Consider the following 21968-nt stretch of genomic DNA (forward strand, 5'->3'; position numbering starts at 1 on the left):
TAAATTATTTTGATGTAGTATGCAGATTTCCTTAGTGTAAAACTTCGAAGCTATTCAGAAGCACCTCAGTGGCAATGTCTTTTAAGGACAGCAGTTGTAGGCAGCTACTCTAATGCGTGTGTCCATGGATCTTCACAGAACTTGGGAAAGCTCAGTGAAATGGCAAAGCAACATTGAGGCATAGAACCCAGGCAGGAAATCTGGGAAGAATATTAACTTCTTGTGAATTCTGTGCCTTGATCATGGAAGCATGTTTCTGGGTGGGGTATTGTGATGACACTGTGGCATAGGGAACTCTTAAAGTAATCTGACACAATTGGAATTTGGCAGTTGTCCTGCTGGTGAGCCAGCTGTTCAAAACCAACTTGTTTTATTTGCGTACCTGCCATAGTCCACTGGAGACCTGTGTGTTGGTAAAGGGTACCTGATACTCAGGCTATGAAACGTAGAGTATTTTAGGTGGTAGTATTTTAGCTTAGTTGTTGTTTCATTTCTTTGGTTTAGGAACAGTAGAGATTTTCCTGCCAACAATTACTGTTCAATTCTGTGTTCATAACTAGTTGTTGGGAAGACGGAGTTGTGTACTGTCTTTTTAGGTATCATATGGTTCCATTAGCTAAAGAATAAAAGGAAAAATAATCTACACTTACTGTTGTGGACCCAGGTTAGAAATTCCCAGCCTGCAGCTCTTTAGAAAACCTTGTTTTGTTCTGTATGTTTATTGCTTTTTCTCCTCTTCATTCTGACTGTTTTTGTAACTGCCAGTGACTGTAAATCTGTAGCCAGCAGCTGACGTTGGCTGTATCTTGTTTTTAATAGAAGCTGACTACACTTGTGGAACTGGGAAGCAGTTGCCCTGAAGTTGCCAATAATGCAGGAGCCTGGGGCTGTCTGAGAGACCTCCATGATGCTCAGTGTTGCAGTGCTTAAGTTTCCTGTTTTCCTGACTGTTGAAGAACCATGCTTTCCTATTCTTCCTGTCTTAAGAAGCTCCTAAATATGGGCTTGTTCTGGCAAGACCATTGGATCTGACACACTAAGAAAGCCACTGTATTTCCTGGATTCCTACAGTGGATCCAACTTCAGAATTGCTGGTACTAGACTGAAGAAATGGTGTCAAAAAGTATGCAAGTAGGAGACACAATAATACAGTAATAGAAATTCTGCTCTCACAGTAATAAATTTATCAGGCATAACTTAGTGCAGAAGACCTGCAAGACAAGGAGGGATAGGCTTGCCACAGAAATGGATTAGTAAGTAGATTTTTCTGAACGTTATGAGGAGCCAACACTGCCTCTAAAAATGATTGTGTGGATGGCTTGTTGATCCTACTCATGAGTCTGGTGGTAAACTCTGAATAATGAATGTAGCTGAGACTTTGTCCTCAACAAAATTTGTGTGTCGTTTTAATGCAGCTAGTGGAAGAGTAACATGCTATTGCTACTGCTCCTGAATACTTCTTTTCAGCAAGCCTGTATTTAGAAGAATAGAATTTGGTAAATAAATGAGGGATGTAGGGCATTTTCTGACTTGATGAAATTTAAATAGTTAATGATTGTTTACACTCAAGACCTGTGGAATTGTGGCATGCCTCAGCTAGACTATGCAAAAGTGCCTATACATGCTTGGAACTGATACTTTCCTTTTGATAGGAGGTTGGACGAGGCAGCCAGGATTCCTTTGTTTGCCAGGGAAACTAGAACACTCCTTGAAAGGTCTTCCTTTTTATGTTTCTTGTTGAACTGAAATAGGTAGAAATACAGTGCTTGACTAGTTGTTTTCCCTCACAATGGCCCTTTTTCTACATTGTCTATCTTTTGAGCCTGTGGATTTGCAATGGCACACTATGCTGTTTTTCCTTTGCCCCCATGTTTCTTTTGAGACTTGTTAATTAGCCGCTGAACAACTTCCCTTCCATCTTTTGGCTGTTTGCCACACTTTGGGCACAGGCTTTTGTGTTGCTGCTCTGTATCAGATACTATTCTGAATATGTCAAAAGCTGAGCAGAAAGCTATTTTAAATTTGAGCACAGCTGTTGATTTGAAAATTTCTTAAGAGCTGCTGACAGAGTACTCTTCCAAAGATGCTTCTAGCCATGCTACATGTGGGCTTGGCATCTAAGCATCCCTATGATATCTACTGGGCCATCCAGTGGTTGCTCAGTTGTCTTGGATGCTTGTTGTATTGTCTTTTTTCTTACTTGGTGTATAGTGCCATCATTTCCATGTCCACTAGTGGGATTACCTTTCAAATGCGTGACTATTTTTCATAGTGTGGGAAGAATATGGCAGGCTGTTCCTGCTTCCCTTGTAAAGCTTGTAACTACTTTTTGCTTTGATGCTTCAAAAGCAAGCAAAGTCGGACTAAATCATAATGTATTATGGGATGTATTTGTTCCAGTAACTTCCCTAAATGAACTGGATGAACATATTTCCAATGCTGACAGTCAAATTTGGGAGCTTTGCAGAAGTCTTCACAGGAGCAAGAAGTGGGATGGCCACTGAATCAAATTCGTGATTCCATATTTATGAATGCTTCTCCCCACGGCAAAACAGGGTACTGAGGGCCGTGCGACAGTGCTCATATGCTGATGAGGTAACTAACTGGTCAGGATGTCCTTGGAGCAGCAAGACAAAACCAGAGATAATGAAGAGTTCACACAGGTGACAAATAACTTAGCAAGGAAATGCCAATGGGAAGACTGCCAGAAAGCTCAGCTGTAAGGAGTGTGTCTCATGGACCTGACACGCACAAAACTGTAATGGGATTACTTCCCTTAAAAAAGGATTTGTACAAAAAAAGAAAAAAGTGTCTTCATTCCGAGCAAGTTCCTTTTGATAAAACTTAACTGACAAGTAAGTAGTGCAGTACACCACTAGAAAACCAGGTGAGTATTTAGGTATTTAATTGCATATGAATATAAACAAACAAGAAGCTGCTGCTATTTGCGCAAACTAATGCCAAGCTTCTAAGATGACATTCACAGAGGTATTTAAAAGCTGATTAATTCACTGTGTCTGTGTTTGTTGACTCTTGAGGATATTATTATTAAATATTCTGGCTTTGGTTTTGCCTGTAGCACAAGTACTATAGCTTCCACCCATGAATCCTACTGCTAAAAAATATCAGTTCTGTAACTCCTGAAGATCCATCTTCTGCCAGTAAGGGAGTTACTGTGAGTTGCGTGCAGAGGTTTTCTGAAAATACCATGTATGCCCTGATTTATTGTCATAGTTGAAGGTGAATCACAATGTGCAGTACCAAACTGCTGCTTGCAAGCACATATGACAATGCATTTACAGTTATTATCTTCACAGCGGTAGATATTTTAACTAGCTGGTCCAGAGAAAGTGTTAGACTTAATAAGTGATTGGTTTTATATGGTGAGGGTGGTTGAGGGTCCTGCATGTGGCAGTGGCTATTACCTGTTTGGAGGTAATATTTCAGTTTATTTTTTTTGTTCTTGTACTTTTCTGTAATGCAGTTTGGTATGTGCATATCATTCTGATTTAGAAGATTATACAAGCCTTCTGTACTCCTATGTACACTCTGTATGTAATGAATCTTATGCAACATATATGATTCCATAGAGTTGGAAATGTGTGCAGATGCCTGCATATGCAGGACATAACAAACCTACTTATATTAGCTAGCTAGCTCTAGGAAGTCTTACTACAGGATTTGCAAGCATGAAATATAATTTCTTAACAAAAGAATTTCAATACGCAGTCTACTTAAGGACACCTGAAGCTTTTGTTTGTGTTGTAGCTGGGGGAGGGTGACATTTATTTGGCTGAGCAGGAGGGGCTACATGGTGTAATCCTGACACACATCCTCTGGAGAACTCTCATCGTGCCAGATGACCTTTCCAGTATTTCCTGTGTTCTTGTTAGAAAAGGTCAGTGAGTGAAAGGAAGGAGAGCTTCATATGGTGCAGTTTGCAGTATGTTGTCATCAGGACTTTGGGATTTTCTTCTTTAAGAAGCTATTTAGAAATTTCTATAGTTTGTATTGTGGTGTATTTATACATGATTTGTTTAATCTGTGCCTTTTAACATTATGATTTTGATGACTGGGGAGAATATACTGCTCTGTATTACAGCAAGGTCAATTCCAGCCTGCTCTACATTTTTCCTCTTCATCACCAGCTGAAGTTAGACACTTTGAAAATAATCTAGGTGACAAGAGATCTCTGGATGCCATCTAGTGCAATGCGCTTACTCAAAGCAGAACCAACTAGATTGGCTTTTGCACAGCCATGTCCAGTTGTGTTGTGGGCATCTCCAAGAATGGGCATTCAGATTCATTGGGTTCTTGGTCCAGTGTTTGACCACTTACATAACTATTATTATTATTATTATTATTATTATTATTATTATTATTATTATATCGATATTTTCTATGTTGCAAATTCAAAACATTGTCACAGCTCTGGATTCACTCCAAAAAGTGCAGTGATGAACTTTGTTTCTAGCTGTGCAGGCTGGTAATAAACAATTGTTCCAAGCAACAGCTAACCTGCTGGAAGTTACACAGCTTGACCAACTGTAAGAGAAGAGTATACGTTAAATGCTAAGTTCTGATGTTTGCTGAGATACCACAAGCCAGTATCACACTCTGCTGTGTCTTTATCATTGATGAATTACCTGTTACTCTACAATCAGACAGCATAGTCTGTCTAAAGACATTAAAGAAGTAGAAAAGTCTTAGAAGTCTTAGATGACTATTTTGTTTTTTAAATTATGTTAAAGAGGCATTAATCACCAAAAGTAATGACAATAAACTTACTGGAAAGAGAAGTTAGTTCGTGGTATAACATGGTAGCCAAGTCACAATTTGTAAATGTCATCTTAAAATTGTGCTAATGTGCATTTTGAAAAGGACAGTACTTACTGACTATACCAAGGAATGGATTCTGATTTGCTATGTGAGTTAAAGTCAGTTTAAGCATCTGGAATGGAACAAGTTCTCTTCAGTGCATGAGCTAAACACGTTTCTTAGAAGGCCTATTGTCTTTCAGAGTCATTTGACCTCATCTGGCAAATTTTCCTGTTTATTTAGAAAACATAGGCTACGGTTGCCAGTTTTTTCATGTGATGACTAACACCATCATAATATAATGGAATATTGTGTAAACAGATCAAAAAGCATACATGTCAAAAACTTCAAGAGGTGCTGAATTTGCTAAAAGCAAAGGAGCTGTTTGAGACAGCAATATGCAATCCAGTTTGAGGATTTACGAAATAGATTAATTTGATGTGAAGTTGTACTTAATATCAGGCTGGAAGATTTGTTAAAGTCAGCTTCTCTGCCATTTTAGATTCTTTTATTTTCCCTTTACTTTTGTCTTTTTCTAAGTAAGAATGGAACTGCTACTTCCTTTGCTTGGGAGTTTAGAAAGTGATTGGATTTGCTCATTCTTTTTTTGCCACTTGAGTCAGTCAGTAAATGCCAAGTGATTTTGCCTAAAGCTTAAGTCCAGTGTATGTTTGATAATCAATTTATTGGGCACTAAATAACAGCTTACATTATTTAAAACACTCTTTTAAATCCTTTGCATCGATTCCCTAACTCTCCTTTAGCTACAGAAGTCAGGTAGCATCCTGGATTTCTGGAAAACTTGGGAAAGCTGAGTGTGCTGGAGGCCTGCTACTTATCTCTGTTGCTTAAGAGCTGACGTGAAAAACTGTGTAGGTTCCTTCCAGCTTCTGTTCTGATGAAGCTGTAGTTTGTCAGATCCATAAGCGATCAAGATTCTAAGCAATCTGCTAGAAACTGCCCATCTAAGAGACTGTGCTAGAAATGGTAGCAGCTTTGGTGTTTCACAGCTGATGAAGATCACTCTGCTGATCAGAACATCATGACATTGGGTTTAGATACCTCATGTTACTGCTTTGAAATAAATCTGTCACTGAAATATGGTGGTTTAAAGGGAGTGGGTAGTATTTTACTTTATCTTGCATAGTGTCTTAGTTGTGGGGTTTTTTTTTGTATGGTAGACCTCTTGACATAAGGCATTTGAAACTTAAAGGTCTAGTTCTTCATCCTTTCTTCTTCAGAGAGTACGTGCTTTCCTGCAGTTCAATAAAGTCAGTGTCTCTTTATGGTTCAAAAATTAAATGTTAAAACTTTAAACATACGGTGGTGCCTGACTGGAATTTTGACACTACTGTGGATGATATTTCTTTAATTCCATCAACTTTCATATAGTACTTGCAGATTGTACAAATGTTGGAATTGGCAGTGTAAGCTCATGGGTTTAAAAAGCTGGGAAAAAATGGAGAATACTGCAATATGCAGATAAATGTTTAGGAGGTGTATAGCTGCTGCTTCTTCAAAAATATCATACTGGCTATATGATGATTGTATACATCCAGACATTGATTTCACAGTACTAGTTTGCTACATAATGATCTAATTGCTTGAGGTAGAAGTGTTGTATTAGCATTCCAACTTTATATGTGTACATGTTTTTTGTTGTTTTTAACATGAATCTCTAGGTTCCTAGTTAGGGAGGAAAGTGTGGAGAAATGCATCTTAAACACACAATGCACAAAAACAAATACAAGGGACACCTCTGCAGCTCCTTCATGCAGGGTTTGATGAAAGACACTCTTTAAGACCTTTTTAGGTAATTCTGGTGGGTCAATATTGGGAACCCAGACACATTACTCAGACCACAGCTTGTCTTGAGACACAGCCAGCCATCCTGTGCACATCAGACTATTTTGGGAGCAGAACAGCATGTATGTGGGAGGACAGCCACGTCTATGGGCTGATCTGATACTTCCTATTCTGAGCAAGTACCTAGCTCTTCCTGTGTGTTAGCGTGTGGAGGATCAGCTGGGTGGCACAGCATAGGGACTCCTTTGCTGCTGGTGCTCTTTTCAGAGCAGATATAAAAAGTAAGAGAGATCAAATAAGGAAAATAAAATGAAGGGTGTTTTCTTTCTTTCAGTTTCTTCTGTAACCATCCAAATCCCCATCTTGAAATGGTTGACTATTTTGTCTTTGATTAAATCCTTTCCTTAGATTTCTACCTTAGTTTTACCTCTGGCCTGCTCTGCTTTTGAAGTTTCAGCAGAGTTCTTGAATACAAAGCTAGCAAACAGCTCTATTTCAACAGAGTTATATCGTTGAAAATTTTAATAGATCACTTTGTCCTCGGGGAAAAAAAGTTATGAAACACCCATCTTGACTTTTGGGGAGTAAATTAGCAAATTTAAAGATCTTGCTTTTTGCATTGGGTTAGCCTGAAATTAACACCAGAATGAATGATAACAAGTTCTCCAAAAAAGGGTTGCTGTTTGAGGGTTATTTGTGGAAGAGGGTCAAACGCAGTATCTCTGAGCCTCCATATAAATCTGGTAGTTCCTATTTAAAAAAAAAAAAAAAAAAAAAAAGCAAATCACATACTTACTGTCTTGATGGTGCATCCATACAGTGTTGAATGTATGAGCAGACTAGCTTCTAATCATGAAAACAAATGCATTAGGCAGGTGCAGAGGAGAACGAGGAGCATATTCCTTGTTTGCATTTTCTACCATAAGAACAGCAGTTGTGGTGGCTCTACTGGGATTTATTTTATTTTAGGAGAGTTTGGGCTTTGGATTATTTTAGTATGGAAAGATGTTTTAACTCTAGATCTCTTAGTGCAGCAAAGGATTAGATGATGCAGTTAAAATTTACTATACTTCATTATGTTCAAATTACCATGCTGTTATTTAAAAGTCAAGCTTGCAAAGAGCTATCATAGCGAGTGAATTGCTTCTTACTGTATTTGATGCCATTTTAATCACTGAGATAGCAGTGACTGAGCAGTCTGAAAAACTGACCCTCGTGTTGCGGAGACAAGTTTAAAAGCAGGGTAACTTTCTAGTGTTTATGAATTCACAGTCATCTTTCTGCTTTGAAAAGTGCAAAATTTTTGGAGGTAGTAAATGTAAGTGGACATTCTCTGACCACAAAAACTCATTCTGCAAAGCAGAACTCTTTATAGCATCCAGGTAGATCGTTCACTTGCTGTTCACCAGGAAGAGTTTCCTAGTAGGGAGTTAGCAAGTAGATTTATTAAGTCTTGACCTAGGCTTCAGAGAGGAATTAAATATTCTTTAGTTATCTTCTTGCCAAGAGAGCTAAGACTCTTTTATGACAGTAATCATTTAAGAAAATGGAAAAACTATTTTTTGTCCTAGCTAAGTTACTGAGTCTGCAAGCCAGCAGTAAGCATTGCTGACTTGATGAATGCAATCCCGGCAGGTGAATGGGGCCCACTGAAGCCTCAAATGCTGCTGCGATAGCCCTCTCTAATGTGGAATATTATGAGTCCTCTGATTTAGACAATCTGCACTCCTTTTTAAAATAAATTCTTTTAAAAATAGTCTGAAATTAGAGAAGAGATGGATACAAGACTGGAAAAAGTCTTGGGAAGTTGATGCTTTTACTCTTCATCAGATGAGGTGTTTTGTTTTTCCCTGTTTATGTATCAAGGCTGTTTTGAAGTTAAAATACAGAAGATGTTTCTCATCATTTTGCTCAGAAAGGGAGACTATAAAGCACAGGGATTATGCCTCAGTAAATGTCAGTTCTTAGATTTTCTGTGTGTGAGTCTTTGTGGCAAGCTTACAAATTTTGTATTGAAATAACAGAGGGGCCAAAATAACATCATGAAAAATAAGAGTTTTGCAGAAGAAGGAGAAATTGAACGAAAGTTCCTCTTCCACAGTTAGTTAGAATGGAAGACAAAAAGAACTGTGTCAAAAAAAAAAAAGGAAGGTGCATCACTTCCCATTTTATATATGGATGACTTCATATTGATTTGGTTCTGGTTGGAAGCATGTTGCACAGGATTAAGCTAGATAGATCAGATCAGCGTGCTATTTCTTCTCCGATTTAGTTTACCGTGTGCTATGCTTTTTGGAACAGATAAATATGAAGTGACAGAAAAATGCCCTGAAATGCAATATATGATATATTAATACATATTGTTATATAACACATAAACATATTATGTGTAACATTTGTACTGCATATAAAATAAGACAAAACTATATATGGAGGTGCAGTCATGAAGAATGATACTTGTTTTGGTAAATGTTACAGAGTTAGCAGTAGGAAAGTGTCATCCTTGCCTTGGGGTAGCTTGATGATACTAATAAATAATAATAAAATGTTCTTCTCAATAGAAAAGCAACTGTATCTATGTTAGTTTTAGGGAAGAATGATCTAAACAAAGATTTGCTACTTGTGAGTCAAATACCAAAATGTAAAGTGAAATGCAAAGTTCCCTGCCACTAATTTGTTGCTGGTGTAGGTGTGCTCAATTTGTTCCCTTTAGTAGACTTGCATTGAGGGCAGTGGATATTCTGCTGCCTGGTTTCTTACAGCCTACTTGACTGAGATACTACAATATAATAAGCCAGAACCACGTACAGCTGGGTGAAGAGTATTGCTGTGTGAGAAAAAGAGTTGGAAGTTTTTCTGGTGTGTAAAGTGGAGATAAATAAAATGGTAGGTGGTAGGAGAAAAGGGCCATATATGGGAATTTTAATAAAGAAGCATTGTTTTCAGAAACTACATTTGCAATATGGCAATAACTTACCATCCCCTCTGTATTTCTTCAGTTTCCATCATGTATCACTTTATGCTTAGAAAGCACGTTCCTTATCTGCACCCGCAATGCCACTTCCATTTGAGGGCTGACGGTTTGAGATGGAGCCTTCTGCAGGTCAAATCCATGCAGGCTTTTGTGTTGCAGGGTGCTTTGAAGTGTTGTGTCACTTATATTTCACTCAGACTTGGATATGGGATATGTATCTAGCAGCTATCTCAAAAAATCTGGTGTAGATTTAGCAGAACATGCTTTTCTGCCAGCCAGACAGAAGAGATTTGTTTGCTTTTGATCCCCAACATATGTAGGTTTGTACTTGACTTTGGGGTACTTTTCTGTGATGTTCTCTTTGACTTCAGTTGCGACTTCACTTGCAACTTCTACTCTTACCAGCTTCCAGAAAAATAATTATCAGCCTGCTAGGATCTAAGTGACAACACTCAAATATTTTCTGATATATTTGAGACCTTGGTGTTACTCTGCATGTCTTTTCTTTTTCCTTTTTTGAGAGAGCCTGTCATAAAGTGCAGAAAGGGATACATAACTGAGCAAAGGTGAAAAATTTCCAAAACTTTTATTTTTTATATGTATGTATACAGGCAGAGAACTTGTCTGATTCAGAACTGTTGCCATCACTGTGAAGTGGCTTGAGCCAGAGGAGCACAGCCTAGCCTCTAGATAAAATTTTGAGATAGTCAAAAAAGATCACTTCTTCCCTCCAAGCCAAAAATAGAAGGGAATAAAAAGGAAATTTTACATGCCTCTGAACCCATCAGTGGGTGGCAATTATTTCTTTAAAGAAACAAATTACAGTTTTGAATTTCTTGCAATAAGTAGTTTTTTGAACTAAGAAAATGGTGTTTCAGTAAAATGCTTGTGGCTTTGCTGAAGGGCGGGTTGAATACATGGTATAATTAATATTTTTAAACAAGTTTAAAACTGTTTATCACAAGTTTCAAGAAATGTTCAGAGTTAAATACTTTCTGTGTGATGCAACTGTTGGTGCCTTTCTTAATTCTTGTACTTCAAAAGAGATGCTACTCTGTGTGGGTGCAAAGCATCACTCAAAGATTAAAAATAAAAGAGATAACCGTTCTTGACTTCATTACTGGTAACCAGTGTGATCGAGTTTCATTGTATCTGGTATATGTTCAAAGCAAAGCTTCTGAGATGGGCCCTCAGACTACTTCCATTCCTCTCAAACATTCAACACACAATCTGCATCTTTTCTACTTCTGTTTAAAGATTATTTGTTCTTTCCATGGTGTAAAGATTAACTGGTGTGTACTTTGCAATCCAGATTCTGCAGATTTTTGGTAAGGGAACAAACTGAGTAAATCCATTAAATGATGACATTTCTTATTCCACTTCCAGGATCCCTTTACAAGTCTTTTCCTCTCATCTCACCTCTGTTGTGCTCCTTGCCACCCCATACTCCCTTAGTAAAGGAGGAAGTGCCTTGGTACAAGGCAAGGGGGAAAATAAAAGTCAAATACTACAATTCACATTTTGCGCTTTTTTTGCTCATTGATACCAAACCTTTAAGTAACTTGACACAAACTAACAAGAAAGATATGGTATGTTGTAAAGTGGAGTTTGGGGCATGGGTGAAGGCTGGTGGGGATTCATTTTCACCGAGCTCTCTCTGGTCAGGCACATGACTTGCACTAGGAACAAGAATCGAAGGGCACAAGTGATCCACAGAGAGAACTGAGCATAATTGTACAAGTCATTTCTTCTTAAGTAAGACGTGAATGTGCTGCTTCTCGGCTTCTTTCAAATTAAATATACTGAATTTACAAAAGAAACAATCTGCCTGTTAGTTTTTATTGTTTATAGAACAATGGTATTGCATATATTCTTATGGGTACAGTGCCTCAGAAAATACAACTTCACAATAAAGTCCTGGCAAAGCTTATGTTAATGGTGTCCTCTGTAATAGCTCTGTAACTTTTCCAGGCATGCTCCCCTACTCCTGTCTCCTTTGTTGCATTACTTGAAAAGATGTGGCTTTTTACAGCACTCCACATGTCCCTTTGGTCATGCTAACTGGTCGGTTTGGTTCTGGCTGAGGCTGTGTCTTCAGAAATGGCACATCCTAGTAGGAGCAGCTATGTAGTAGAGCAGAACAGCTGGTGTTGGGGAACTGATGTGCACTAGATGTGTTTTGTGGTCAGCATTAGGCTGGATCACCTGGTCCATTGGCCTCAATGTCCGTTACCAATGGGACTGCATCAGCTAATCTTCCAGTTCAGCTTTACCCAAAAGAAGTCTAATTTGTACATACCAAGATTACTCTGAAATTAAAATTAAAGCATAGTCAATGGGGACTGCTTCAAAAGCACGCTCATGATCCAAGCTAAAACATTAATGTAAGTGCAAACTGTGTGCTCCTGCAGCAAAAAACAAACAAACCAATGTTTGATTTGCTTTCAGAGTGAACTACTTTGTGGTCTTAATATAGCAGAGCATTTAAATACTGTTCCATTGCTTCAAGGAGATCACATCAATGGCCACATGCCATAGTGTAACTGGGTGATGGCCTCTGATAAACTGACTTAAGATGAGAAGCAGGGTTTGATGGTGATTCAGTTTAACGAGTGGTTACTGGTTGACTAGCTGATGATTAGTGGAGAATCATTTACAGTCGTTCACAAGATCCTGAACTCATACTGTTACTGGCATGCCAGGGATCTTAGCAACAAGTGAAGGAGGAAAATAAGTTGAGGTGCCCAAAGAAAGAGTTTGGATGGTTGCAAAACAAATAAATTCCAAAAGCTTTGAGATTGTCTACATTTTGTCTGCATCAAAGCCCTGCATTTCAAAACTACACTAAAAGCAAGGAATCATGGATATATTGTTTAGACATAGAAATTAATCTGACTCTGGCTGTTACGTTTTTTAAAGGGAGGAGGGGGGCAATTACTGCAGACCTGAACAATTTTAAGTGTTTTAATTGGAGTGGTGTATTTCATACAGCTCTCTAGAGCTTCTTTCTGTGTTGTAGTCACAGCATATTACAGTACTATATTGTGTAAATACAGCAACATGCATTTAAAATAATCATTGCACCTGGTGGAGATGCTTCTCCTCCTGAACATGTCAGAGGAGCAGTTCTTATCCAGTGGAAGCATAAAACTGGTGTGGGGTCTCTCCCCTCAAGTTAGTCACATATGGTTTACTAGCTGATATCGTGCATAACTTAAGAAATCATTTTCTGTGTGTATGAGTGAGCTTGACTTCCAGATTGAAATGTGGGACATGGTAATAGATTCTGTTGTGGCTACTTTATGGCTCTGTGAACTGTACTAATGTTTTCTGTAATTGAGATATCTCAGTTAATTTCTATAAACATTTTCTTTGTGAAAGCCCTCAAACTACATGAAGATATTTTTATAGATGTGATTATTTTAGTTGGTTGATCTTGTCAAATTTGCTGGGAGAATTCACTAATAGCTTTGGCACAGATTGGGTAATTTTGTTTTGTTATTTCTGTGGGAGTGCTTTGTGTGTTTTTCCTCACCCCAGCTATTAACATGATGCAGTAAGGTACTGAAACCTGCTGAAGAAAAGGTACAGGAAAGGATTAAATGTGTTTTGTACTTGCTGGCTAAACCCCATGATGTATTCTTATAGTTGTGGGCTCTGATTCATAAAGATTTAATCTGTAGCTGTGTTTCAATAGCAGCTAGCCCACTCATGAGACATGTACCTTCGTGCTTCAAGTCTGGGTGGTCTTACAATCTCACTGCAGATTAGAAATGAAGATGTCTTAAAAAAATTAGACTAAGTGGACTCTAAGATGATGGGAAGCTTTTAATTGAGTTCAAGTCGTTTCTTAGCTATTACAGTGTACTTTTTGTGACACACCTTAAATTGAGATATTCATACTGTGCTTCGTGAATATTGGTTGGTTGTTTTGGTTGGTTGTATTGTTTGTTTGTTTGTTTTTTCAGATACAGGATATGGGCATACAGTGACTGCATACTGCATGGTTTGCTCTGTGTAAGCTCCCTGGCTCTGGCCTAAGAAATGAGGGATGTTTTATTCCTTTAGATGCAAGGCTTAGCTGGAGGCAGGCAACCGAAGCAGCTTCAATTAGAGGAAGATTTTACTGCCTCCAATTTTTCATTTGCGTGTAGTTACATTAATAAAAAATGGAGTTGTGACTCTGAGAAAGGACAGGCAGAAGTTAAGCAATTCTTGCCTTCTGTCTCACAGCATAGGAATAGGAGTCCCTAATTTGGCATCCTGCCTTATTTCACGCTGCACCCCTTCAGTGCTCACTCTACAACCACTCAGACTAGAAGTTATCTTAGTATACGGGGCTCAGTAAAGATACGTCTGTGACTAACCCTGATCAAACTCAAGGCATTGTTCTGAACATCACTATGAAGTATATTACAAATAGTGGCATAAGTTCCCATGGCATGCAAGTCAGAAATTCTGTAAGTTAGCAGTTTCATAGACTATACTAATACACTCTGATCCTTAATTCTTGTTTTGAATTACTAAAGCTCAAATTTGATCTGTCACATCGTGATTTAAATACAAATATAGGTGAAGTAACTGTCTGAAATTCTGCAAATACTGCTTTATAAACCGTGAAATGTAGTAAGGTTATTTACAAATGTTTTGTTGGTCTAAATGTTAGGAGTGGTACCAGTGCTGGTCTAATGATCTGCTATAGATCCTCCAAATAAGATCAAAGGACAGTATTACCAATGTCTTGCTTAACCTGGGAATTTGGACTGTGTTTTTTGACTTTGAACATACCTTGCAGTGTATGAAATATCCTGTGGACAGTTAACTTTCACATTTATGACACACATCGGTTTTGCCTTTTCAGTGATTCTCAGTTAGATGGTTTTGTTATCTTCCTTTCAGAAAAGACGACGTCGAATTGACCGAAGCATGATTGGGGAGCCAACAAACTTTGTTCACACAGCTCATGTAGGATCAGGAGACCTATTCAGTGGAATGAATTCGGTAAGCATGAGCGAATGAAGAATATTTCATCTTAGAATACAGGAACACTGTATATGTATCTTGTAGCTAAAGCCATGAGTCTTTAGAATCTCTAGAAAACTGAAGAATTTTAATTCCAAGTCCTAAACACCTGCATTCAAGATTATGGAATATAATTTTTAAAATTCCTGTATTTATTGACAATACATAGTAGATGCTGTATAAGTTGTGCAGGCTATGTGTAGAATACTTTTAAAAAATTTATTCTGATGGCATGCATGAACTAAAATAGGTATATGTTTGAAAATATACTGGACTATTGGTTTATGGTGCACACAAATATTTATGGGTGTCCTTGTTGGATAGGTTTTCCTATGCTCTGTAGCCCTATTTGCAGTGTGAATTATTTCCAGAGCAAGCATGATGTCACAGGCAAGGCGTTGTGGCTTCCTGTAGATGATAGGAGCAATAAATATTTTTATCTCTCTGAAACCGAAAAACAGAGGCTAAGATAGATACCGAAAATCAGCTTATAAGGATAAATTTCTTTTGTACAGCTTCATATTTATGTGAAATGTCAATCTGTTTTTAGGGTTAATAATACACAATGTAGAAAAGGGGTTTATGTAGATAATGATAAAAAATACTTCTTGACAAAGGAGAAGAAAGAGTTCTGTCAGGAGTATCAGAATAGACAGCTGAGCTGTAAAGGAAACAGGCAGTTTTAATGTAGTAATGTTTGTAGTTTCAACTAGTTTACAGCTTATTGAGATCAGACAAAAACTTTTGTAACTCTTATCGGGGAAGTGCAAAGCTAGAAAATCTGACATGACAAAGAATATACTACATTTTCCCAGAAACAACATAATGGATTGGAAGTGATTTGTACTAAAACATCAGTAAGCAAGTTAACTGGACAAACACAGCTACAACTTGATAAAATTAAGTTAAAGCTAATTACTTATTTAATGCATTATACTACATTAATACAAATTGAGATAATAATTTGAGCGGTTTGTTTTTTGTTTTTTTTTTTTTTAAAGCATGGATTTGTGCTTTGTTGTCCCTCCTGTGAGAACCTTCCTCATTCTCATGTGAGGTTTGCAGTGATTGCCTGAAGCTCTGCTTTTTCACCTCACTTTCTCCCTACTTGCCCTCACCTTTACCTTGCATAATATCCAATTCGTCTTCAGATAGTAGGTAGTCATTATTTTCTCTTTCCATAGACATTTTCATTTGGAATGATTATAACTGGCTGTCTCTTTCTCTCACTTTTCTTCATTTGGGTAATGTTCTGCATCAGTGAACACAGTGATTTTTCTGAATCCAGATAGAAAGAATCTGTATGCAAAAAATAACTCCCTTTTCCCTCTCTCTTTTCAGAAGCACAAACCTCTACTTTTTCACACTGCTTATTTTCCTGCCTCTTCTGTGTTGACTTACTGTGGTAGTACTGCAGCCAGTCTCCTTGTTCATTCTTTGCAGTGTAAATTCCAACCTAACCAATGGTGTTAACCTTCACATGCTTTTCTGCTGCTTAATTTCCTTTATAGTGTGGACATTATACTCCTTCATGAACCTCCTTGTGCCTTCTCTCTTCTGAATACCTTAGGAGGGCCTCCTGCAATTTCTTTAGCTTTTCCCATATAAATTTGGTTCTTCATCGACTATCTGCTCTGTACTTTTTTCCTCAGCATTGTCCTTCATTACATATCCTTATGATTCTGAGTAAAAATTCTGACTACTGAAATATTTTGCTTTTTTTATTTGCCTTGTCTGTAGAGCGCATTCCTCCTTTGTCAAAGGTACACTTAAACAGTAGGAGCCCTCTGCGCATGGTTTGTTTGTCATTCCCATCACTTTCTTTCTTATTTTACCTTCATATTCCCTGGTGAAATCTCTAACTTTCTTTTTCTGCTTCATATTCCTCAGTTTCATCTTTGATTTCATGTATTCCATCCTTTTCTTAGTTTTCTCTTGTTTTCTTTCTCAAGGACCATCTGTGCTATTTCCTAATTCTAAAAGGGAGGAAAAGAGAAGGAAAGAAGGAAATTAGTGAGATAGATAAGAAGCACAACAGGCTGTATGATCTTTAATTAGTGCAATCCTCCTCCCCTTCCAAAATCTTATCCTATCTAAATTAGACATAAAAGAGAAGAACGTTGCTGTTATGTATCATCAAAGGAAGGCAATGGCATCTTTGGAAAAGAAAAAAAATAATTGCATTTCATGGTGCTTGTTCTTCTAAGTCAGACTGCCTCAAAAGGACAATGCTTCAGAAAGAATACCACCTTATAAGCCTACAATTTTTAGACTTGCTTTTTGCTCGATGTTTTTAACATTGTATGCCTCCTGTGTGTTTTCATATACAACATAGCCACTGAACTGTTAATGCAGTCAAGTTTAATTTGCTGCACTCTCTTTTCTTTAGGTGTAACAGCCTCTGCATTTTAGACTGATACTACCTTACCTACTATCTATATGCATGACTCAAGTACCAGAGAAAGTGTTCTAACCTTCAGAAAAAGTACTCATAAAACTTTACACTTTAGCCTTGCGATTTGTGTTGATTTGCTGTTCTGCAAAATTTTAAAGCTGTGTAGACAAGTTGTCAAGCTGGAAGGTGACATGGCCTGGAGATGTTTTTCTAGCTCTTTTTCCCTAGAGGTGGGGTTCTTTCAGATGAAATTAATGCCGTCCTCAAGGCATTCTTGTGAATACATTTACATGTAGATTAATTATATCTGAGGAAAAAAATATTAAATTCAAACTCATTTTGTTCCAATGAGCAACAGAAGATACTTGGTGAAGAAGGTGACCAGCTTGGTGAAATGTGAATGTTCTTAAACACCACCTCATGGGTGTGGTTGTACTTCACACTTACTGAGTTTCTAGTCTGTGAACCACTGGAGGCTCTGAACGTTTTTGTATGAAGGAAATGTGAACATAACATTGCTTTGCTGCAGCTGTATCACTTATTTGAGCAAAGCACCACGGTAGAAGATGGTTTTACATTGTTCTGCTTAAATAAAAATCAGATCTTTTGCACTGCACTGCCATATGCCATACTGTTGAAGACAAAGATCCTAAAACGGGTTCTGTTTTTCTCATTGGTTTGAGAAACAGTGTGTAAGAAAGAATTGTCCTGATTCATTTTGTGAGTGTGCGTGTGTTTTGCTTAGCTGGGGAAAAGAATATACTTACTTTGTCTTTGTAGACATCAAAAATATCATTCAAGCAACTTGGAAATATTTCTCCAGTGCTGTTTTAATAGAGCTTTCTAGTGATGTTTTGAGGTCTCTGTGAATGAGCATATGTGTAGTAATTGCAAGTAATGCCCTGCAGGCATAGGCTTTGCTGCAAGCTCAATTTCAGAAGCTATAGCCTTGAATGAGTATGTTATTTTGTGCTCATTGTGTACTTGTTATGCATGCTCTGGGGTGCAGAGGGAAAAAGGCCAAACCTTTAAGGTTGAAGTTGTCTTCCTGCCGGCACTTGGACATGATTATTTTGACTCATGCAACACAAGCAGGAAAGAACTATGGATTCCGTTGCTTTTTGTTGATAAAGGCAATGAAAGCCCTAGAGGGATGTGCATGGCTTTGTGTGTGTAGGGGGGTTTCTTTATGTATTTATTTGTATCAGGCTAAAAATACCTTCAAATAAGCTATTTCCAGGGAAGTTGATAGATTGAATATGGTTTAAACAATAAATGCCCTGCCATTTAAAGGAATAATAGCAATTAAGGAAAGCAGTGTATGGTGTTATGTAAATAGATAAATAAAAAACCTTCCACAAACCAAAAGCTCCTTCTTGGGTTAGAAAGTCATTTTTTAATTATCTGAAGTTAGCAATGCAGTGCAGATACTGTCCAGATATTTTGTAAGTTGTCTATTATATTTTTAACGTAATTGTGCCAACTTGCCTGGTTTATCATACTTGGCAAAGAACATTTTCCATATAGCAAGATAAATTATAGCTTCTCAGATGGAGTGGAGTTGGATACCAGTAAGAGATTTGATTAATTTTTTTTGAGTAAACAAGTGGGTCAGTGAAAGCCTGAATCAGCCAGTTTTCTTTGGGAAAGAGAAAAAACTTCTGCCTCAGCACCAGTTCTTCCATCTCTCCTGCTGAGCTGCCTGCGGAAGTGAAAATTCTAGCAAGCCTGCACTGCACATGTCCTCATGCAAAAGTAATGTAGCTGTAATGGTAAAGGAGCACTTGAAAACCAAACAAGAAATAAAATTGGGAGCAAGAAGACATCATAGCTCACTAACTGCCTTTCTTGTTTTCTCTGCCTCCCTGTCCCATCTGTCTCCAGGTGAGCTCCATTCAGAACCAAATGCAATCCAAGGGAGGCTATGGAGGTGGCATGTCTGCAAATGTTCAGATGCAGCTTGTAGATACAAAGGCAGGATAACCTTGGAGAAACCTATCCAGTAAGTATTGCATTCTGCTTTTTAGGCACTGTTAGAATAGTAGGAAGAACCATCATACTACTTTGGAATTAGCTCCCTATAAATAGCTCTGTCTTTATGATGCCCAAATTAAAAAGTGCATTTCTAAGTAAAAAATTCAATGTAATGTAAGCATGTTGGGGTTTTACACAATGAACAAGAGATTGTCCTGCCTGCATCAGTCTGCCTGTAAGCCTGTTTTATACCTAAGATGATATTGTAGGCAGATCTTCACAAGGGAAGTTAGTTGTATAACAAATTTCAGAAGAGTTCTGTGATATGATTAGAGTACCATATTTGCAACAGTTCCATCCATTTAAGCATATCTGTATGGTGTTAAATCAATGAATAGTAATGTTACAGAAGGAAAATGGTCACTCAGAATGTTCAAAACACAGTTTAATGTGTGTTTTCTGCCCTCCAGGTTTATGTGAGTTCCAGTATCTTCTTTCCTGTATCCCCTCTTTTGCCTTGGTGACTGCTTTCTGTGCTCATGATGAGAGAAGTGATGGCTTGTTGTTCACCCTTTGTGACTACTCCAGTGAAAAGTTGCTGTTCTGCTCTGATGATGCCATTTATCAGATTGGTCCGGCCATGCCTTTCAGTGGCATGCACACATTGGCCTCTACCAGTATCATGGACATAGAGTTGTTTAGGGTTTTTAGCTTTTTGTTTGTTTTAAGGCAAATTAAAGCACCAACCGTAGCTTTCCTAATCCCTCACAAATACTAATGCACAACATTGTTGCTTTTTAGTCTTTAAATCTTTTCTCAAGTAATTTAGAAATGAGTGAATTTCCATTGATATCTTTAATCATCTATTGTTCATACCCATTTTGAAAAGGTCTTGGACCTGCAAGCACAAATGATTATTTCATTCAAGATCAGCAGAGTAGATGACCGCATGCTTTGTGAGGTTGCTTTGTATGGTGGCCTGCTTGGTGCTAGAAGAAAAAAAAAAATTGCTTCCTGCAGACTGGTGAAAATTTTTGCTGTGGCACCAAGTCATGCCTGTTTCTGAAAAAGGACTTGTAACTTAGCTGCTTCAGAGTTATGTCCTTATTTTAGTTTTTATTCCACTGGTCTTGAAATAATAAAGAGAGTGCTTGATTTCATGAGGCATTTGTTGTAAATGTTCAGTATATTTATTTTGAAAGAGCTGACCTTGAGACTGTAAACCAGTGTAGTACCGTATCTAAGTGTTGTGAAAGCGCTTTGGTCTATTTAAAAAGAAAAGCATCATGTTTGGCTGCTGCTCTTTCTTTCTACAATTTTTCTTAATTTTAGGCTGTATGGTCATTTCCAGTAGCAGCATGTCAGACTGCCTGCAACATTAGCTGAAAAGTTGAGTAGACCTCTCTAAGTAGTTGGCAGTTTCTGTGTACTAAATATTTAGGGGCTGTGGAAGTTGCTAAGAGCAACATACTAATCTGGCAGAACAGATGCCAATGAAAACAACATACAGGGTGACTTTTTACTAAGTCAGTAAAACGCCTTTTGCTCAGGTTCCAAAGCATGTTTCTTTCACATGTTGTGAAATTGTATTTTAATATTGCACTGTTTTCAGATTATCTCTGTAAATGGTCCCTTTTTGCCTCCTTGATGGTGGTTTGAGAGAAGTCAATGATTTGAGTCCTGGTTGAGTTAAATTTTTATGGGGAAAAAAAAAAAAACTAAGACAAAACCAAACATCCAAACAAGGCATAACTGAGCCTGGTCAGATCCATTTTTATATGTAAACACACATGTGTTCATAACTATAGATTGCTGTCATAAATTATTCTGTATGCTCTCTCCATTCTTCCCCTGATTTCACATTACAACAGCTGTCATATTGATTGAAACATATGTGAACCTACCTACTCTTCTCTTGCAGTTCACAAACAACACAGAAAATATAGGGCCATGGAGGTAGTTTGCCTTCCCTAAGTTGTATTTCAGTGGTAGGTGTCAATTATCTGGTCGAATAGTTCGAATTAGGTTGGGATAGTCTTCACTGATAAAGGTACTGATTCATGACAACAAAAGATCAAGATGTTCAACTGGGTGCATAAAAACATGGCAGTGCAGTGATTTATTATTTTTTTTTAGGGGTCAGAGTTTCCAATGCCACTTTATCAATGAGATACTATGATTACAAAATTATTTGAACTTTGTCATAGCGGCGTAAATTTGCTTGCCAAATCTATCTTGCACTTGTCAAAATGTTTTCAGCTCAATAGCCAGGAAAAAAAATTGACATATTTTTATAACAGACATACTTTTTTTGTACATTGTGTTCATTCTTGAATAAAGTCAGTTCAGTGTTGGCTTGTAGATATTAAAAGGAAAGTATTGACTTTGATTCAATAAATGTTTTTCTTTCAGTTGGTGGCCTACCCTTTTTCTTTTTCATAAGTTATGTTGGCATTAGAAAAACACTTGCAGCCTATGGACAAATTTGTGGTGAAAATTCTCTGAAGAGTAACCTATTAGTTACAATAAGTAATTTGCAGGCTTGAGTTCTTTTCATGCCACTTTACCCTTTTGTTGCCAAATGGATTAAACTGTAATTTTATTGGCACTTCTGTTGCATTGACTTAGTGTGTATTTTTGGCGCTTCTGCAAGGATCTTCAAGGGAAGGTTTCTTAAAAATACATTGGGATCCTTCATATACAGGATTTCTTTCCTTTTGACTGCAACTGGTATGTGTGTTACTTTCTTGATTGTGATGCAGATTACTGTGGTAATCGGTAGAAGACTTAACTGTACAACTAATCATCATAATATGTACGTCTGTATTAAATGTACCTGTGAGGCACAATATTGTCTACACTCTATTTGGCTCAATTTTTAGATTTGACACTTTTAAAGTTAATTCCTTAAACACTAATTTACTAATTTAAACTTCGTGCTAAATTGTTTTAAAGACTGATAATTAATTTTTTAGCTCA

General features: G+C 37.5%; 1 protein-coding gene across 1 annotated transcript in view; it reads left to right on the top strand.

Annotated features, from left to right (window-relative positions):
• Window positions 1–21400, top strand: part of CDC42SE2 (CDC42 small effector 2) — an 84597-nt gene extending 63197 nt beyond the window's left edge. The window contains exons 4-6 of the mRNA XM_082497591.1: window positions 14498–14599; window positions 18900–19017; window positions 19460–21400. Coding sequence (XP_082353717.1) covers window positions 14498–14599; window positions 18900–18998 — 201 coding nt within the window. The 3' untranslated portion in view covers window positions 18999–19017; window positions 19460–21400. The remainder of the gene's footprint in view (window positions 1–14497; window positions 14600–18899; window positions 19018–19459) is intronic.
• The last annotated feature ends 568 nt before the right edge of the window (window positions 21401–21968 follow it).

This window comes from Vanellus vanellus, assembly GCF_965231255.1.
Source record: "Vanellus vanellus genome assembly, chromosome: Z".
Lineage (NCBI taxonomy): Eukaryota > Metazoa > Chordata > Aves > Charadriiformes > Charadriidae > Vanellus > Vanellus vanellus.